The 18,269-nt window shown below is 47.4% G+C and overlaps 5 protein-coding genes across 5 annotated transcripts; 1 reads left to right on the top strand and 4 right to left on the bottom strand.

Annotated features, from left to right (window-relative positions):
- Positions 1 to 544: 544 nt before the first annotated feature.
- BDW43DRAFT_269422 (uncharacterized protein) lies at positions 545 to 2,434 on the bottom strand. The gene is made up of 2 exons (XM_032041227.1): positions 1,678 to 2,434; positions 545 to 1,630 (listed from the first exon to the last, which is right to left on the bottom strand). The coding sequence occupies exons 1-2, from the start codon at positions 1,891 to 1,893 to the stop codon at positions 872 to 874; spliced, it is 975 nt and encodes a 324-aa protein (XP_031902518.1). The 5' UTR covers positions 1,894 to 2,434; the 3' UTR covers positions 545 to 871.
- Positions 2,435 to 3,858: 1,424 nt separating this feature from the next.
- BDW43DRAFT_25205 (uncharacterized protein) lies at positions 3,859 to 5,259 on the top strand. Its single transcript, XM_032039822.1, has 3 exons — positions 3,859 to 3,988; positions 4,076 to 4,677; positions 4,746 to 5,259. Exons 2-3 carry the CDS (start codon positions 4,209 to 4,211, stop codon positions 4,979 to 4,981), a joined length of 705 nt encoding a protein of 234 aa, XP_031902517.1. The 5' UTR covers positions 3,859 to 3,988; positions 4,076 to 4,208; the 3' UTR covers positions 4,982 to 5,259.
- BDW43DRAFT_298728 (putative deacetylase LmbE-like domain-containing protein) lies at positions 5,211 to 8,303 on the bottom strand (the record flags this gene model as incomplete). Its single annotated transcript, XM_032044602.1, has 8 exons — positions 5,211 to 5,220; positions 5,582 to 5,863; positions 5,927 to 5,994; positions 6,050 to 6,240; positions 6,293 to 6,646; positions 7,372 to 7,517; positions 7,574 to 8,079; positions 8,154 to 8,303. The coding sequence occupies 8 exons, from the start codon at positions 8,301 to 8,303 to the stop codon at positions 5,211 to 5,213; spliced, it is 1,707 nt and encodes a 568-aa protein (XP_031902516.1).
- A 5,311-nt stretch (positions 8,304 to 13,614) lies between these two features.
- On the bottom strand, positions 13,615 to 14,400 carry BDW43DRAFT_298726 (uncharacterized protein; the record flags this gene model as incomplete). Its single annotated transcript, XM_032044601.1, has 1 exon — positions 13,615 to 14,400. The coding sequence occupies one exon, from the start codon at positions 14,398 to 14,400 to the stop codon at positions 13,615 to 13,617; it is 786 nt and encodes a 261-aa protein (XP_031902515.1).
- Positions 14,401 to 15,949: 1,549 nt separating this feature from the next.
- Positions 15,950 to 18,017, bottom strand: BDW43DRAFT_318081 (flavin monoamine oxidase family protein; the record flags this gene model as incomplete). Its single annotated transcript, XM_032048642.1, has 8 exons — positions 15,950 to 15,974; positions 16,401 to 16,557; positions 16,587 to 16,725; positions 16,769 to 16,791; positions 16,891 to 17,148; positions 17,300 to 17,618; positions 17,698 to 17,811; positions 17,844 to 18,017. 8 exons carry the CDS (start codon positions 18,015 to 18,017, stop codon positions 15,950 to 15,952), a joined length of 1,209 nt encoding a protein of 402 aa, XP_031902514.1.
- Positions 18,018 to 18,269: the final 252 nt, after the last annotated feature.

The raw sequence follows: 18,269 nt of genomic DNA, 5'->3' as shown, positions 1-18,269 counted from the left end.
AAGCATGATTTGGTTCCAATGTATAATAAACACCACGTTGTCCAATAAAAAGACCACTGTGGTCGACCCAACCCTAGCATGCTGACGATACCTGTTTGCACAACCTTAGTCGCCAATATTTCGAACGCCCAAGGCCATATCTGCACGGCTCGATACGCCTTCCTGCCTTCCACTACATTCTGCAAATGCACTTACTACCTATGATTCCGCATCGCACTTTTCAAGGCTGTACCATAGTTCCAAACGCGGGAGTCGAACATACTACAATTATACTTTCGAATGGCGTTCTTCAGACATACATATGGGGGAATAGGACTCTGAACCGTTCTTAGGAACACGGCTGCCTACTTTTATTTCCCCGCCCTGCACAATCCGTATTCTGGGCATTCGTTGCCTTGGCACCAAACCAAGGTTTTGCCATGCTGCCTGACTCCAGGCAAGCACGGTTATGGGCGGGCTTCATGGATTGCTATTCTTAAACAGGCTATAGCCACGCCCTATCCACTACTGTTTCTTCGTATACTAAATTATAGACTGAAGACTTTGTTACTTATCCGCCCAATATCCAGACTTAACTATAACTGGGGATTTGCCATCAAAAATCTAGGCATTCTTCAGTAAATCCCTCAAGAGAGAATGTTTATGTCGGCTACAGTATTTAAACCCGTACACCCTGAATATTCGATATACGTCCCAAACTATACCTCCTAATCTGGGCCTATCTAGGTAATGCTCTACCGTTAGTTACAGTAGCTAGCTGGCTAGCGGCGGGCTTATATCGGGATCTAACGACAAAAATAGGAGCAACCACGACAATTGCGTGCATAATTGATATCTACAAACGCCCATAAACAGAATCCAGACCTTAAACCTAACCCTCAACCACCAACCCACGCTTCTCAACGAGCACTTCCGGCCCGTTCTCAATCTCCCCATCGGACCCACCCCGCTCCCTCCGAGAAGACCAATAAGTGACAGACTTGCTCACCATAACCCCAATAATACAAGTAATACCACCGGCCATAACCCCAAGCAAGAAGGGGAGGATAGCAGGATATATAAGGCGCATGAAGTCCACGATCAGCATACTCTTTTGTCTATGGCTATGCAGTTGACACGAATACTGATGGGCACGGTGCGATTTGCACGCCCGGGCTTTAGGCGTGGTGAAAGATCCGTAGAACATGCGGCCGACTCGGTCGATTTGGTGTTTTATTTCGGAGATGGAGTTTTTGCTACGAGGCCTGCCTGGACGTTGGGTCTTGTCCCCGTCGCATTTCTCGTCGCATTTCGAGTTGGGTGGAGCTGGGTTGATCGTTATCATTGTAATGCGTAGATTGGAGTGGGGGTCTTGGGAAAGACCAATTGAGATTAAGTTGGTACCCTCTGCGGGCTGGGTGGTCTGGTCGAAGAGCATCAGGTCCACGCGGAATAGGTTAGCTATTGCGCCTGATCTGAAGCGCTGGACTGGCAGGATGTTCATTCCATATCGTAGAGTGAGGGTTTCGGGATCTGACCCTGAGTGTTTGATGGCCGTGAGCTGTGGTGGAAGGGGCGCTGGAAGGGGCGCTGGAAGAATGGTGTTGTCGTTCACTTTCAGTGTGTCATTTATGGTTGCAAAGGTTAATGCCTGCGAGATTAGCCGGTGGAATACTTTACGGTGTCGTGATCGCTTACGATGTAGTCGTCTGGGCGGCGCTCCTGAGCCGTGCCCTTGCCGCATATCGAGGAACCAGCGCATGGGAGATGGACCTCGTGGCCGGATACAATGGGGCGTGGTGCGCGAGAAGTATGGCGGCCGGTGATGTCCGAAATACCAGGTCCTGTGCTCGAGGCAGCGGCATAGGTGGCAAACCAGAGAGTGGCCGCCGCGGAGAGAGGTGAGAGACGCATGTTGAAGCGGGAGAGAGCGAGCGGTCATATGTTGATGGTTGCAGTGACAATAGTCGTAGCAGTCACCTTGATCTTGGACTTGGACTGTTCAATCCCGGTGTCATGATCGCCGATTTGGAAGGAGGTTGGCCTCAGAAATGGAAGGATAGAGCCGCAGAAACAATAATCGTCGGGCGGAGCGATGGAATGCCACGTACCCTACATCAAGCCCAGACCGCTGGAATCTACCTGTTGTACTAAGGATAGGATCGTTGAATTTCTTAATAGACAGGAAGCCATATCGTGAAGGAGGAGATGGATGGAGCCAAGTCCGAAGTGGTACTGGTGCGACACTTACTCGGTTGCCTATGTACTGACGGCCTTTTCTCCACATTGACGCGGGATAGCGTCATATTTGGCCACGGACTCCTCGGGCTCCGTCGACACTCAAAATATAAAATATACATAGGTTCGGTGTCTTCAAGACTAAGAGAGCTAAGGGACTGCAGGATTCTTGTACTGAGTATTTTAGTGTACTAATGATAGTCATCTTGCATGTGTAACTTTAAGGTCCGCTTATCTGATGTATAGAAATACCACGTGAACAGTGCGGCTGTCAGAAATACAGTTAAATCCTCATACCCTGATAGGCATGGGCCCCGAAACCCTTACTCTAGACCAAACAAGCCCTAGGTCGAGAACGCACCGTCAAGCACCGATTTATGATAGGGTATTGTCGCCGAAGGATTAACTAAGGAATATGCATGAAAAGACCAGTAGGCAACCACATTTTGTCCGGTGGAATGGGCATCAAATCTGATAAATCGATATTTTGCGAAAGAGCGAACGTCTCTCTGGAGTAAGCACTCGCCAATGTAAGATGTTGAGGGGCCACTATCCCTTACTGTGTTGTATTTGAACCACATTGGATTTAGAGGCAGTATCGTTATCCGGAATAAATTCGGAAGTAAAGGATATTATAACCATCCAACTTTATATATACATCAAGCAACTTATTGTGTATCCACTTCTCCATCAGGAGGATGGGCAATATGCCCTCAAGCGGGTATCAACTAACACGACCGACCCGATTGAGTTAGACAGTGCGTGCAAACTTAGCCCTAACTCTAGGCGCCTTTTTTCTTCTTTCTTTTTTCTTTCTTTCTTTTTCTTCTTCTTCTTTTTTTTTGGACGTAACGCGCCTATAAGATTTTAACTAGTCTTAGGAAGGACTTATAATGACCGCTAGGAAAAAAAAGCTTAAACATCCCGTCTAAAAGAGTAAATATATAAGCTAATCTTAGTAGTATTAGGAAAATGCTCTAGATCTACGTTCCCGTATAATAGAGTGCTAGTGGTATGATACACCGAGGACCGAAAGTCTGAGACACTGGAACTAGGGAGGAACACTTGGAAAAGAATAAAAAGTTAAAGTGACTTTGGACTGTCACGGATAGACCAATAATGTTGGATGGTGCAATGGGTCCAGCCCGAGGAATCAGACAGGCAGCAGTGAGAGTGCAATTAATTTGACTGCAAGCTAAGCTTTTCCCTACCTTACATTTCGTCTCCAGCCTCGGGGTCCGAGGACCCAAAACAAAACAACCAATTTCTTTTAAAAAAAGAGATCTTCTCCGGATAGTTTTAGGCAGCCATTTTCTATGCGTGAGACTTCCTCCGAATCGACAAAATTCTCGAGTGGTACTAAAGGATCTGTTATGAGAGGGTAGACCGAGCAGGCTCGTGGCTCACGGAGGCTTTATCACTAGCGCGCTCCAGACGGCGCTGTGCTTTTACTGGGATTTCGGGGTTCGGGACCTGGATTCACTAGATGGCTCATCTTATACCCTTGCAACAGCGCGTAAAAAGGGGGCGGGGTAAAAGCAAAAGTTATATGAGGATACCTGAGAGGTGAACTACACACCTAGGCACCGTTCCAGGCCCATTTCCTCGTCAGATCTGTGGTCGCATAACAGTAGTCTGGCTTTAAGCGCTGTGTCCTATCCTCTACCACGCTCTAGGTCGGATGGGAAAGTGGAGTTAACAGGCTGAAAACTAGATTGTAGTTCCATATAGCGTACTTGAAAAAAGATTAGGTGCATTTGCCTTCAGGCAGGTAAGTTTATTGCACAAGGATTACTATATGTTGTACTAATAGCGCTAAACCCCCAACTTTTAACGCGATCAATTTCGTCCTTGATAGGTCTATTTAATATTATCAGAAATGGCGCTATTTTAAGATGATCATCCAGGAACATAATGTACCCCAAACGACTTGTGAATCTACCTCCCTCTGTCTCCAAAGCTTTAGTTGATGTGCACCCCATTGAATCATCATGATCGGTAATAGAATACGATTGATCATAGTGGTCACAGTGGCATTGGCCTTACTATGGCTGTCGACATGTTCGCTGCAGCGGTTATATTACCTTCTCCGATTACCGTTTGTGTGGAAAACGTCCGCTGCGGAGTCGATCATATCTCAACAACGAGATGATTTCGATATCACATTCGCCGAGTACGACGCAGACTACTCCACATATGCAACAGGTATACGGCCCTATGTACCTCGACGGCTTCATCATATTCACCTCGGATCGGCTGCACCGCGGCAAGAATGGCTGGATGCCAGAGCCGAATGCCTCCAACATCACGAACACTGGGAATCCTTCCTTTGGACCGACGACAATGCGGACACTTTCGTGCGCGAGAACTATCCTCACCTTCATACAATGTGGACAAGCTACCCGTTCATGGTACAACGTGTGGATGCACTGCGCTACATGGTTCTTCAAAAATACGGGGGTATGCGCCTGGGATCCCATCCCATCGCACTACAGGTGATCGATAGGCTAAACTACCATGTTGTACAGGTGCTGTCCTTGACTACGACCTGGCCTGTAAGCGATCCTTAGAACCATTGCGCCGATTCGAGTTCGTGGCTCCAGCCGCCCATCCCGCCGGATTCTCCATTGGCATGATGCTCGCCTCCCCGAACAATCCCTATGTCCAGGCTCTCGTCAACAATCTACCAGAATATTACCAAGTATGGCCATTGCTTCCCTACGCAACGGTAATGTTCAGCACGGGGTGTCATTATGCTTCGTAGGTCCTACTTTGAATGTGTCATCACTGTACAATGCGGCTCACCGTCCCTGCAGAACGATCTATACCCTACAACCAAACCGCACCAATCTTCGCATCCTATCTGGCCCAGCAGACCAGCCCAAACTGCACATGCTAAACGGACTCGTCAACACACCGCTGTTCCAACACCTCGGTTCATCGTCCTGGCACGGTCGAGATGCGCATCTAATCTCCTTTTTCAAGAACCTTGATCAGCGTATACTCTTCGCAGGTCTCGTAATCGCCTTAGCTGGTACTGGAGTCACCATACTATTCTGCGCCAGTCGTCTACGTCCGTCGAAGCTGGATGACGAAGAACGTCAGTCGCCGTCCTTTGCCATGAAGCTGATAAGGAAAATAGCATAGGGAAAGGTGTTTAGGCAGTGACTAGGTGCCATGTATTTGAATTCTATTGTAACTATTGTAACTATTCGGTTCTATGTATGTTATTTATTTACCTATACAGTTTCATTATATCGTGATGGATTGCAGAAGATCCGCTAAAGACTAGTCCACTCTCTCCAATGTGTTGAACCACATGTATCGGCTTAGTACGAGGTATAGTACGCGATCCCATGAATACTGGCTCTCATGTTGGCTGAATGCGGCTCGTGAGACCTTGTATGTCTTCCATGAGCTGACTAGAAGCGCCTTGCCATTATATTTGTCCAAGGGAACGACGTCGTGTACTGCGCGCCGTTCAATCGGCGTGTTTATAGGCGTGGTGAGGAAGGCTTTGAGGATGCGCCAGGAGAATGGGATCGAGGAGGGGATGAGGTCAAGAAGTGACGAGTATTTTCGTAACAGAGGTGTGCTTTGCAGCATGTATGTCACGGGCGCTTGGGGCGTGCTTTGGACGTATTTCCTAATCGCGGTATATTAGCATAACCTTAGCTTCGGATGATATAAAAGGGTCTTGACAGCATACCGTACGCCCGCGCTGACCGATCGATGGTTGATATGGCCAGATATGCCGCCTTGGTCGAATGTCAAAATCTATGCGACAGCATCGGTTAATAGATACATGGCAAAGTGGCTTAAATGTACATACCACATCCACGTGCCACTTGTCCACGTGTGCGGAAACAAGGTCCTTTATTCTCTCTTCGTCCCACCACTTCTTAGGGTTGTCCTGAAGGTCTGCATCGTCCAGTACAACACAACGGTCTTCTGAGATGCCTATGCGTGCGCAACTGTTATGGAGCTCCTTTTGTCGCTTTTCTCCCAGTCCATCGTAGTTCCCTAGTGGCACATTAGGTGACCCGTCTCTTTGCCGTGAGGGCCATCTACCTACCGGAAGATATGACTAGCAAAGAGCGCTTCACATCCGGGTTTTCTCGGCCATAGGTGATACTGGGACTGAAAAAAAGCGTCTCGTCATCTGGATGTGCCGTGACGAGTAGGAAGCTCCGAGCTTGCTGGAAGGCAGTCGGAACGAGGCGTGGGTCATTTGCTAAGTAATAGGCAAGAACAATGTACAGGGTGAAAGTCGTAGCTATTATTCCGAACGAAAGCGAGACTGCGAGGCGCCTAAAACTTTGTCCTTGAACTTTGCGTCCGAAACGCCGCACAACCCCCATAATGCGCATTGTAGGAGTAGGCGACGGTCTTAGGACCAGATAAATGGGTATAGCTGTCGCACTGAGGTCTTCTTCCTTGCTCGTATTTTTGCTACTTTAGCTTAAGGCCAGGGCATCGATCGGAATCCACGGGCCCCGTCAGACGGCTTTCTCGCCAGGCGACTGTCAATCATCAGTGGGGTGGTCTAGAGCCGTGAGTTCAGTGGGGTAATGCTAAAACGAATAGAGTGACCCACCCCGAATGCTTAGCAGAATTTGGGCAAGGCTTGGCTTTTCGACCAATCTGATTTCACGAAATGTGACTGCCTAGGAGACAAAACCCTTAGTTTAGCGCGTTGATGCAGGGTTCGGAATGATCAATCGGCCCCGAGGCGGGAAAATGTCTCTTATTTGTTCGGGAGGAAGCACCTAATTCAGATGTCACCCGGCGGAGTCACGACTCTGCAGTAGTTTGTTGGTTAGTGACTAAATGAACAATCCAATAGTCTTTCCGCATGTCCCCATATGCTCGTTGGTGTTTTATTTTGTCTTTTTTCGCTCTTGAGGGATATTTCTCTGTGCATTTACTCGCGATTTGCCATCTACGGACTCCGGCTTGGGACCGGAAATACTCCGGTACTACACAGCGCTACAAGTTGGCATATTGGCATATCGAGGCTGACTAACACTAGACTGTTCAATACATCAATATGAAGGGTCCAATATACAAAGTTATATGGTATGAGAAAACAAAAACCATAGAACAGGTAACTTCATAACCCAAGAGCATAGGACGCCTTGGACCAGTCCCTACAGAGCCCAAATATCGTTCGACAAAACTTTCCCAACTCAACCTTGATGTCAAGCCTCCTCCATGACCCCTGTGCATGATGAAACAAACGTGCCGACGGGTCACTGATGGGCTTCGACCCCATGTTCCCATACCTGCCTCTCCCGGGACTACCTTGGGTCAGCACTAAAGCAAAGAGAGAGATAGCTAGGGGACCACAGCTCACCTGAATCCAGTAATAGGGAGGACTAAGATATCCCTAACCACTTTGCTTTCCCCTCCATCGTCCAAGCCAGATAGCGCATTCCATCGAAGGCCAGTGGTTGTCGCCAACCATCCCTTCACTACCTCTGTAAAAGCGGCCGGGCCTGTAAGAACAAGCGGGTCTAAACCTTGCAGTGTCTCCTGCGGGGCCTTTATCTGTACTGCACTACCATTACCGTGTAAGAATGGGTCAAGGCTTGCGGAAAGGCGATCGATGAATCTCTGAAAGATGGGATGCCTTGGCGCCGACGCAAACGCCCATTGTGTCAGCTGGACAGGCTGCGCATAGCCCATGCGCCAATACTCATCACCCTGGGGAGGACAATCCGCCTCCAGGCCCACAATAGCTCGTACTGTCCCAGTTGCACTGTACATTTCGTTGGTCTCTGGGTCCTTCCATTTCAGAAGATCACCAGGAGCGATCCAGGTTGACGGGTTTCGAAGTGGCTCGGTGTCCATGTCGCCGTACTGCCCTCGTAAATCACACGTTAGAATGTTACCACCAAATCAGTGTCTCCCCAAAGCTTCACAACGAGACTCACAATACCGCCTATCCATTTCGCTACCAAGACCCGAAATACATCCGACCTCTCCACATCGCTCGGAAGAGCATGGAACTTCTCTTCAAACTCAGGCTCAAACCGTTTCACAAACTGCGCGACACCATCATCATCCCAGAGAAAGTATGCCATCTCGGTCTCCTCGACATCCTCAAGCCACCTTTCTGCGCTGTGGCGCATCATCTGCGACCATGTCTCGATCTGCGTGTTTTTCCATGTTTGGTGTACAATTAGGGGGATCGCCGAATGCCGTATATTCCTCTCCGCGGTCAATGTCGACCGCTCCGTAGCTATCTTCGCCGCATCGACAATGGTCTCCGGAGGTGTAGTGAGGTCTTCGATCCATTCATGAGGAATGTGCCATGCTACCGGTTTGTTAGTTGCGATGTAACACAACGATGAGCTGGAATGGTACCTCCTCCGTGCCCTCTTTGATTTTGCACGTATTTAAAGAGCAAGGGGTATTGACTCTCGAGGCCCGAAGGCGCAATATAAGGCCAGTGGGCGGCGTAAATGAAGATGAATATCAGGAGAGACGAAAGAACAAGTAATCGCCGGAGTCGCCAGCGCGGCGGCAATGACATGATGAGCAAGGAAGCGTTCGTTCCTTAATATAAATTAGCCGTCCTTCGTGCTGTGTAACGTTCTATCTGATCATGGTCGCATCGTAGAGCGAGCCAACACCAGGGCCACCCGATGAACGATTCTCAATACGCGATTACAAAAGAAAGCCCAGGTATGTCGGCATATTAGGGGGCTGCGAGACATAGTCCATGGAACCATAATTGCTCTAGCCTTAGTTTCAAGATGATCTACTAATTTACTCGGGCAGCAGCGTAGTGATCCACCCTTGTAATATGGGTCTGACCACATTAGTCGGTATCCTTGGTTCTTGTATGACTTCCCGCTCCCAAATTTTTTTTTTTTTTTTCTCTCTCTCTTTCCCATCTCCACCACCAATCACTAACCAGATTTTCTCGCCAAGGAGAAGAGAGACGGAGAAAAACGGAAAAGGAAGAAAAGTACTATGCAACTAATTTAGCTCATCACACAGGCTTACTAAATGCGACCAGAGAGCACTCTAGAACCCCTTGACTTAATTTTTGAAAGCTTATCCAGAATAGGCTATTCAAGAAAAGTGCTCTGACCTTTCAATGTATACCAATGGTCAATTCTAATTTATCCTATCACTGTGCGTCAAATCGGCCTTCAAGGCTGTCCTCAGTAGCATCTATCACATGACCACATTACAATTTCAATACTTTTTAACTAGATATCCCCTTTACCATAGGAATATGGCCTGACACTCTGCGTATAGATGGTCCACTCAACGCGGATGCCTTTGTAAACGTCGGTGAATCGCCTTGCTGTACATTGCTTGTCTAACTAGGGTTGTGGACTACAATTATATAACTCCCTATAGGTCGTGACTTCATTGTAAGTAGTGATGGTACGTCCTCTTGGACTATGTGGTAATAGCATCTATGGGGTTTGTTAACTCCATAGTAATGAGCAGCATGGCCCCAGGTGCGATCTTAAAGACACCATACATCTCCACTAATGTCGTCTGGGTTTTCATATGTAGGTAGGTGAGGTCGGTTTAATCAAAGGCACATTTAGATATGTACAGGATTGTCTAAAACAGACGGGGCCATCATATCAGCTGTAGTCTGCGATTAAACAAGTTCGAAAGAGAGAAGCAAGTGCCTCGTTCATCGACGCGCCCTAGATTGCAAACAGAACCCCCGGTCTCTCATGCACTGGTCATTCCCTGATCCCAAAATGTCCATCCCGCTATATAAGACATTTAGCAGGCGATTTCGCCCCGGACCACCCTAGTACCACAATATCCGCAGATGGATACTCATACGTTCGGAGAATGATCCCTGGCAGAAGGCCGATCATCGTTCGTCGCGCATGTTGAGGCTAACACGCCCTCTGGCGGATACCCACCGTGCTTGTTCCCAGAAATCAATAGGACACTAAAGAGAGTTTGTACTATTGACTCTCAACCTCTCACAATCAGGTACATACGACCATAGGGTGTGGAGAATAGGGCTTTCCGTCCATTCAGCCGTACTTAAGCCAACTGTGTAAGCTCGACCAGAAGACAGGAGCGCCCGCTAGGGCTCGCTGCTTTACGAGTGAGCGACGCAAAATTGTAAGGTGAGATGGGTGAGCTAGATGATTTAGTGCAATCGCATATTGAGCAATCTAGTGCCTCCATCATATTAAATAAATAGGGAGAGCGCCTTTTGTGTTTCGCCCAAAATCTTTTCTCTCTTCAAATCATTTCGTAACTTTACCCTAATATATTGTCATCTATATCTATAAATATCACATGACAACATATCGGATTTATCTAAAGAGAAGTAACAAAGAAGAAAGATAGAGAAACTCTATAAACTCGGTAAATTACGCGGCTTCACTACAGAGTACAAATAAAAGCAGAAAAATAAAATAAAAAAAACTAGGTTTACTATAAGTAAAGAACTCCAGCCACTGATTAAAGATATGATCTAGCTATTAAAAAGTAGTAGTTATAAGATATATATATTATTCTGCAATAAGCCTGAAAATAGATATTTTATACAGGAGAAGTCCAATCTGTTTAACCAATCTTTTTAACTAGATTTTAAAGCTTTTCTCTAAAAGTTATATTTTGTCACGGTGTGCCTGCGGGCCACCTATCTGCCTGTCTGAATCCTGAGCATGCTTATATATGTGCGTGCAGTACAAAGCCTAGGGCTTTGCATCCTAGACTTTTGATGATAACGCAGCGGTTAAGCTTCTGAATGCACGCAGAGGTCACACTGTGACATAGTACTTAATATTAAAAACATATTATTTAGTATATTATGACCTTTCTTGCTTTAACATTATCATTATCATTATCATTATTAATCGAGTTTAACGTCCATATAGAGCCGTTGGCTATGGCAGACGGATGTGTTCATTCTAATCCTTTTCCTAGCCCGATCCGCCTATCTGCGCTAGGGCCTTGGGTTATGCCCTCCTCGGTATTCATTACCTGCTGGGCGTCTTCTAGGCGTGCCTAAATTGCCCTTTGTACTATACCTCCCCTTTGCTTTCTGCTTTCTCCACTAGCTCTAGGCCCCTAATGTCGTCCCTATAGGTCCTATCTATCTCCCTGGCCGCTTCCCCTGGGAAGTGTTCAATATTTGTTGTTACAAGAAGGGTCACTAGAGCATTCGTGGCCCTCTGATCCTCAAAGAGACGGCATTCTGGGACTATTTCTCTCTGTAGAGGTAGTGACACTCCTGCCTCGACTAGAGCCCTGTACAGGGCCTATCTCCGGTGGCACCATTGTCTACATTCAACTAGTAGATGGCCTGTTGTTCCCTGTGGAGCCTGGTAGCGTCAGGACCGAACCCCCTGAGGCACCAAGTCTACTTTATTCACTGTTGATCCGATCCTACAACTCAATATCCCACAGTTCCTGTGGATAGAATTCTTTCTTTCTTTCTTTCTTTCTCTTTTCCTTCTCTACGTTTGATGTTTTGCTGGATCGCCACGTTAGATATAAACGATATTGTCTTTCAATGTGAATAGGATCATCACAGGCAGCTCTGACATCTAGGTGAGTCTTGGACCCCTATCTGACTGAGGTAGGTCGATATTGCTGTATGCCTAACCTTTAGCTGATAGTATCGACGAGCGAGCTGTTTTGGTGCTCCTCCTGCTACCAGATCTAGTTTCCATCCTTTCTGGGATCGAATGCGCTATTGGGCCCTGTAGGATCATTTCCCCGGGGCCTGTATAAGCCAATGTTGTCTCTAGGCCTGCTTTGCATCAGTACACGTTCTGCGTAGATACATTAGACTAAGGCTCCTGTCTACGTCCCTGGGGCCCCTTTCTGCGGCTATCTCAGCAGCTTGATCAGCCTTCTCACTCCCTAGTATATCTTGATGGTCTGGGACTCATTAGATAGTGGTTTGACATCCTTGATTCTCAAGCCTTCGAGATAGATCTTGGGCCTTGATTATCCAGCCTTGCCCTGGACCAACTATATTGCTTCCGTCTCCATCTCCATAGCTTGGCTGGGATGCCGATATGGGTTGCTACAAGTCTAGCTACCAATTGGCCCCTGGCGGTGTAGGTAACTAGCAGTATGCTAATGAGAGATATCAGAATGAGGATCAAGCTGTTAGCAGAGGTCTATAACTAGATTTTACAAATATTGTCTAGGCCGGGACCCTGGAATGCCAAGCTTCACCTAATAGCAGTCTGCGGCGTTCTTATTACTCTCCATGATTTGTAGCTCAGTGCGAGACTTGTCGCTAATCTTTGAACCTCAGCAATACCCATATTGGGTCCTCTCCGGATATACCTTCCTATTGGCAATGTGGAAACCCCTTTTTCGTTTGTACAGGAGTGAGCCGTTGCTTCGCCTACAGGTCTGGAAAAGTAAGCATTCTACAACCGGCGACGGCCTTTGCCCAATCTGCTACGGCTTTCTCGGTTGCTGATACTGTAGATATCCAAACAAGTCCGCTATGATCTAGACAGTCGGTGGCATTCTACCTATACGATCATACCAGACGCGCTTCGACTTTGGACAGAACTCAACCTTTGTGGAGCTTTCCGGAGCTTCAAGCGCTTTAGGTCTCTGACATCGATTGGTTAACCCCTTCAGCGGATAGGCACAGCCCCAAAGCCATTCTGGAATCATACCAACACAGTGTGGAAGGCCTGTCCGGCGATCGCTGAGAGTTTGCCAATTTACTGGAATCTTGACGACCTACTGGATGGCATCAAAACCGCAGATGAGAGACTTCAAAGACGTGAAAAACGACATCCGAAATGCCATCTGAAGGGGGGCGGCGCTTTTTGAAAGATGAATAAGTTTGCGAAGCGGATTGATAATAATATTCCATATTATGTGACTCCAATCCTTGGCTCGCTCTTTAAGACATCCTATATCAAGGCATAGATGGGCGACGTAGATGCACAATTGATCGTCTCTGAAATTCGAGAGTTCCTGAAGCGGCAATACCCCTTCGAACCTTCAGCCGTACCACAGCCGGAGCGTCTTCAGGTCTGCCGGAGACGATGTGGGGGACACTCCAGAAGTTCAGCCTTTAGCAGAGATTTACAACCCTACTGAAAACAGCCAAAAACTCAACCCTGAGAGGAAAGTTTTTACTGGCCATCAGGGCACGATGGGAGAGTGAAAACAACTGTTTCTATAATGCAACTAGTAGCCCACTACGACTATCAAATAACAGAAGCTTGAAGACTATCAACCGACGGATTCTGCTTGTTTATACCTTTCTATTTGAATAGTAATATGGGAGATGATGTCAGGATATGAATAAGCCTTTCGGAGATTCGCTAAATATGCGTAGCATAACAGGGTTCCCATTATTGCCACACCTGATGAGATGCTATACACATTAATTCCTCATCAGGAAGTAGTGTCTCAGATCAAAAGAGCCCCACCATTCGTACTTATCACGGACCCAGTAATGAAGTTGTCTTTCATCACATAGATGTATGCTTCTGCAACGTCTTCAGGTTGACCAACCACTCCAAGAGTTGTTTGGCTCTTCAAGACATCGAGCAACCCGTCCTGAGCGCGTGCAACTCTATCCAACATCTCGGTATGCACAGCACCAACTGCAACCAAATTCACTCTCAGAGGCTTGAGGTCAACTGCAAGACCCCTTACTAACCCCTCCAAACCAGCAGTATAAGCTCCTGCGATAGCAAAATTCGGAGGCGGCCGCTGCGATCCCGCTCCCCCAGTGAATGTCATTGAGCTTTCTGGGCCAACTTTTAGGAAGTCGAAAGAAAGTTTGGCGAGGATGACAGGGGCAAAGAATCTCACAATGCCGGCAGCATAAACTTCGTCAATCATGATGTGAGACACGTGACCTAGGTGGAGATCGTTCCCAGAGGTGAAGACAACGTGGTCAATCTTGGAGGACCGTGTGGCTGCTCTCAGAATATTTGTGAGGTTCTCCTCTAGCTTCTCTGCTACAGAAAGGTCACATGTCTTCCCATCCAACCGGTTGTGTGCTGTTGGGTATGCCTCCAGTAGCTTCGCCAGGGCGGACTGGAGTTTATTTGGATTGGAACCAGAGATATATACGCTCGCACCCTGCTCGAGAGCTGCTTCCGCAACACAGAAGCCAATCCCTGAAGTGCCACCGAAAACTAATAGATGCTTTCCCTCCAGTTTTGAGGAGTACTTTCGTCCATCCATCTTTGCAGTGGGAAAAATATATATATATATATATCAGGAATAACGTTGGTTAGGATATTGCAACCTAACATATTTTTACTCAGTCTCACGCGGGTAGATATGCCCTTATAGTGTTTTCATCATCTAAGTTACGACGACCATCCAAGCAATGTTCCGAGTCACTAAACGGCATCTCAAACTCCACTCACAACGACGATACGGCTGCCACTCCAGACCCACCGGTTGCTGCCGTGTAGACGTCATATAATCGTGCAGATCTCGCGCCTTTTTTACCTAATATGGGCTGGGGGCTTGAGGTACATCTCAAACTTTCTTTTAGACTCGCCTGAGTGGTGGACACGGATATTCTTATTAAACTAAAATAGATTAACCCGATTTTAAAGGAGCGTCATGGGCATTGGATACCCTGAAAAGTCAAACATGCTACAGCGGCGTAAAGTAATCCAAGAATAAAATGAGCGAATGCTGCTGGGTACTTATAGGACGTTGATTGCTAAAAATGTTTTCTAGACGGCATGAAATTGGTTCCCAGAAGCCCCTGGTCACGTCCTCGGCATTTGTCGCTGGAAAAATGCGTCCAGTTAGACAAACACAGGTTGTGTGGTTGCTGATGCAGTATTGTGTAATATTCTATGTCAGATATCACAGAGGGGTTAATAAGATTTCCTCGAGGACGAGCGAGATAGATGTTAACGATGGGAGGTTTGCCGATTCAAGCCAGGATTAATACGGGTACCTGTTTGAGTATCACCCAAGGCTATGTAGCCCTAGGCTGGTTGGTGAACTAACTAGCTAACTGACCGACTGTCCCACCTAGCTGATTAACCATGTTGACCGAGAAACCATCCGGGATATCCGAATCGACACGGCAATTCCGACGAAAGTTCGATTGCTTTCGCAAGCGGCAGGCCCTCGGCGATAAAAAGGGCGCTCGAGCATCTTTCGGTCCTCTCCTCCCACCTACATGATATTGTCATACGACACTCTAATCGCTCCGAAATTATTCCATTAGTGAGATCAGCACAGAGACTACTTCAACGTGTTCATTTACAAAGTCTAAATACTTTGGTTTCTAGGCCCGTATGCAACTAGCTTCGCCGGTATGGCAATTTTCAATTGACCTTGGATAGTGAGATAGTGACCAACATGGCCACCGACCTACGGGACAGAATGCGTCGGTTTGTCGACTTCATCAACTCGAACGACGAAAACGTTGGCAAAGAAGTTGTTTCCGAATCCGCTGTATTTCATGTTCCGTTCAGTGACACTCCCCGTAAAGGACTAGCTGGCTACATGGAAATCCTCGCGATGATGCGGGGTGGCTATCCTGATATTCACTGGTCTCTCGAAGAGACGGTTATCGAAGGTGACAAGGTGGTAGCACAGTTCACCATACGTGGCACACACGGGGGAGAATTTTTTGGCATCCCTGCTTCAGGAAGGCGGATTGAAACTATGGCAATGAATCTTTACCGGTTCACGGATGGCAAGATTGTCGAAGAGCGCGGGCTCCCGGATTTGTTTGGTATGATGATTCAGATTGGGGCAATTAAGCCTCCTGGCCCCCAGTGAGCCTAGGTTGTGAGCAGTTAAATTCAATCATCTATAAACCTAACGGTGTAATCAAATTGTACACATACTGCCTTTGTAGCTAAGGCCAAGGTTTAGTAATTTCAACGATCTTTGTGACACCAACTAGTTATTTCAAGCAACTTCCCGCTTGTGGCCTTTGCAGAAGGTTGTGCTGCTTTAATGTGTCGAGGGGTTTACCTGCAATATTTGTGCAAGTATTCGCACATAACTGAGCACTACAAGTGTGTTTTCTGTTCACACCGATGAATATTCTATCAAAGTACTTACAAATATTCATGATCTTGGTGTGCCTTCTTGTGCGCAAAGATAATTCTCGAACAAGTTTCTAGATCCTGCCATACCGACTCTAGTGTGCTAGCAAGTCCAAGATGCCTAAGAAGCCGAGAACTTGGAAAAGCACAACTGACATGTCAAATTCAAAAAATGCTATAACCTCCGCCGCAGCCCGTTCACCGAAGCGTATAGCACCATCCATATATCCGGTCCAGTAGGGAGAGGTTTTAGTGCCAGCAAAGTGTATATTGCCGGCAGGGTTGCGTAAGTAACACCCGTACTGTGTAAGCACTCCAGGGGGACATAGGCAACAGGCCCACCGCGTGAGAATTCCTCCATATCCCATTGCTGTAAGAGTACCTGACTGGCACTAGCCGCCTGGGGCCCGAAGAGCTTGACCAGGTCGTCTATGACTAGCCTTTTTACTTCGGTTTGTGAGACTTTGTCAAGCGCGCGCGTCTCATCGGCTTCGATAAATTCCCAAGATAGCACCAAAGGTCACATTGGCTGGGGTGTTATCAAATGCTGCTCAGATAACGCCGGTATCACTCTGCGGCTGTGCGTTCAGCCCTAGCTTCCGGCACTAGGGCTTGGGATAGATTGCGATCGCCTTGCCAATGGAACCCATTGGCATGCGCTGAGTGAGCTGATCCCGGCCCGCGGGCAGCAATGGGTCATAGAAAATCCGTCCTGCCAATGGAGGAGACATGGCAACAACAACGTGTTTAGCTGACACTTGCAGCCTGTTGGACATTACCGTGTATCGGCCACCATTGAGCTTAACCTTGCCCACTGGTGAGTCTAGGTAAATGTTTTGTGCTCCAAGCTTCTCGGCCAACGCCGTCGCCAATAACTGAGTACTGACAGGCAGAATAAATTGAGCTGCCAAAGTCACCGCCCTCAACCATATCAGCCTGCTTACTTCCTACCTTAATGTATCTTTACGAGAGTATCTCCTAGAGAGCCAGAGAATGAAGAAACGAGTTTGATTGCTGCCCATAAACATCAGAGCCCTAGTAGCGGCTCTCAGTACCGCCATTTATCCGGCTGTCCTGGGCTGACCCGGTGGCGCCAACAAGTCGATTGATAGATCCTGGGGTTGTCTGGTTACCCGCAGCCGCGATGTATGACAGCATGTACAGAAGAGATGGTTCTTTGGTCTCTGTAGAAAGAATAGACCGTATAGCAGTCTCGAAGAGGAACAGCGAATCTTGCAGCGTGATCCGAGCTTCAAGGAATGATTTTAGGGTCATGCCATCCCATATTGACGCTTTTGGATATCTCCATGGGGCATCCACGTCCAGTTCACTCGCCAACTTGTTAAGTTCTGTCATCAGACTAACGAGCTCGGCCTGGGCTTCCGAGCCCACGGGGGGCAGACCACCATTGGAAAGATTCGCCCCTTAAAAGATAACCCTACCATTTCGATACAGAGATCGATTTCCCAGCCGTGTATGTTGGGTATGCTGTCAGGCTAAGCTCAGCTGCGAGGGCGAGCACACGATCCTGGGTTGGGCCGACGAATTCCGCCCCGAGCTCCTCAACCTCTCTCCATTGGGAAGATGGGCGTTGATTACGCGTAGGCGGTCGCGAGCCTCAAGGATAGCAAAGCTCTTGCCGGCCTTTGCAATCTCCTTGGCTGTGGCTAGACCCGACAAACCACCGCCGATGATAGCGACGTCGACATTCTGAATACCTACCGCAGACGCAATGAATAAGGGAATATGCCAAATGGAAACAAAGAGATGCATGTTCATTCAATTTTGAAATCTTGAAGTTCCTGCAAGTAAAATCGCTTCAATGATGGGTGACTATGTGTTAAGAGCAGAAGAATAGTGTTTTGCCGTCTGAGGACTTTCACTTATGCTCATATATCACTGAGCATACACTATTCCCGTAGCTCTATTCCGGAAATTCACGGTATCGACGTACTCGTTTTGTGATAGGTCTCATGATTCTTGTAGAAACAACGTGTGTGAAGATTACATGTTACAATAACTGTC

This window comes from Aspergillus alliaceus (genome assembly GCF_009176365.1).
Source record: "Aspergillus alliaceus strain CBS 536.65 unplaced genomic scaffold BDW43scaffold_11, whole genome shotgun sequence".
Lineage (NCBI taxonomy): Eukaryota > Fungi > Ascomycota > Eurotiomycetes > Eurotiales > Aspergillaceae > Aspergillus > Aspergillus alliaceus.
This window is presented reverse-complemented; position numbering and strand designations above follow the sequence as displayed.

What these genes read in the sequence shown, in the direction of transcription:
- BDW43DRAFT_25205 (XM_032039822.1), top strand. Translation starts at nt 4,209, where the DNA reads ATGATCGGTAATAGAATACGATTGATCATAGTGGTCACAGTGGCATTG. An exon ending in GGTTCTTCAAAAATACGGGG is followed by an intron (nt 4,678 to 4,745) that starts GTATGCGCCTGG and finishes CATGTTGTACAG; the next exon opens with GTGCTGTCCTTGACTACGAC.
- BDW43DRAFT_269422 (XM_032041227.1), bottom strand. Translation starts at nt 1,893, where the DNA reads ATGCGTCTCTCACCTCTCTCCGCGGCGGCCACTCTCTGGTTTGCCACC. An exon ending in GCCGCCCAGACGACTACATC is followed by an intron (nt 1,631 to 1,677) that starts GTAAGCGATCAC and finishes CTAATCTCGCAG; the next exon opens with GCATTAACCTTTGCAACCAT.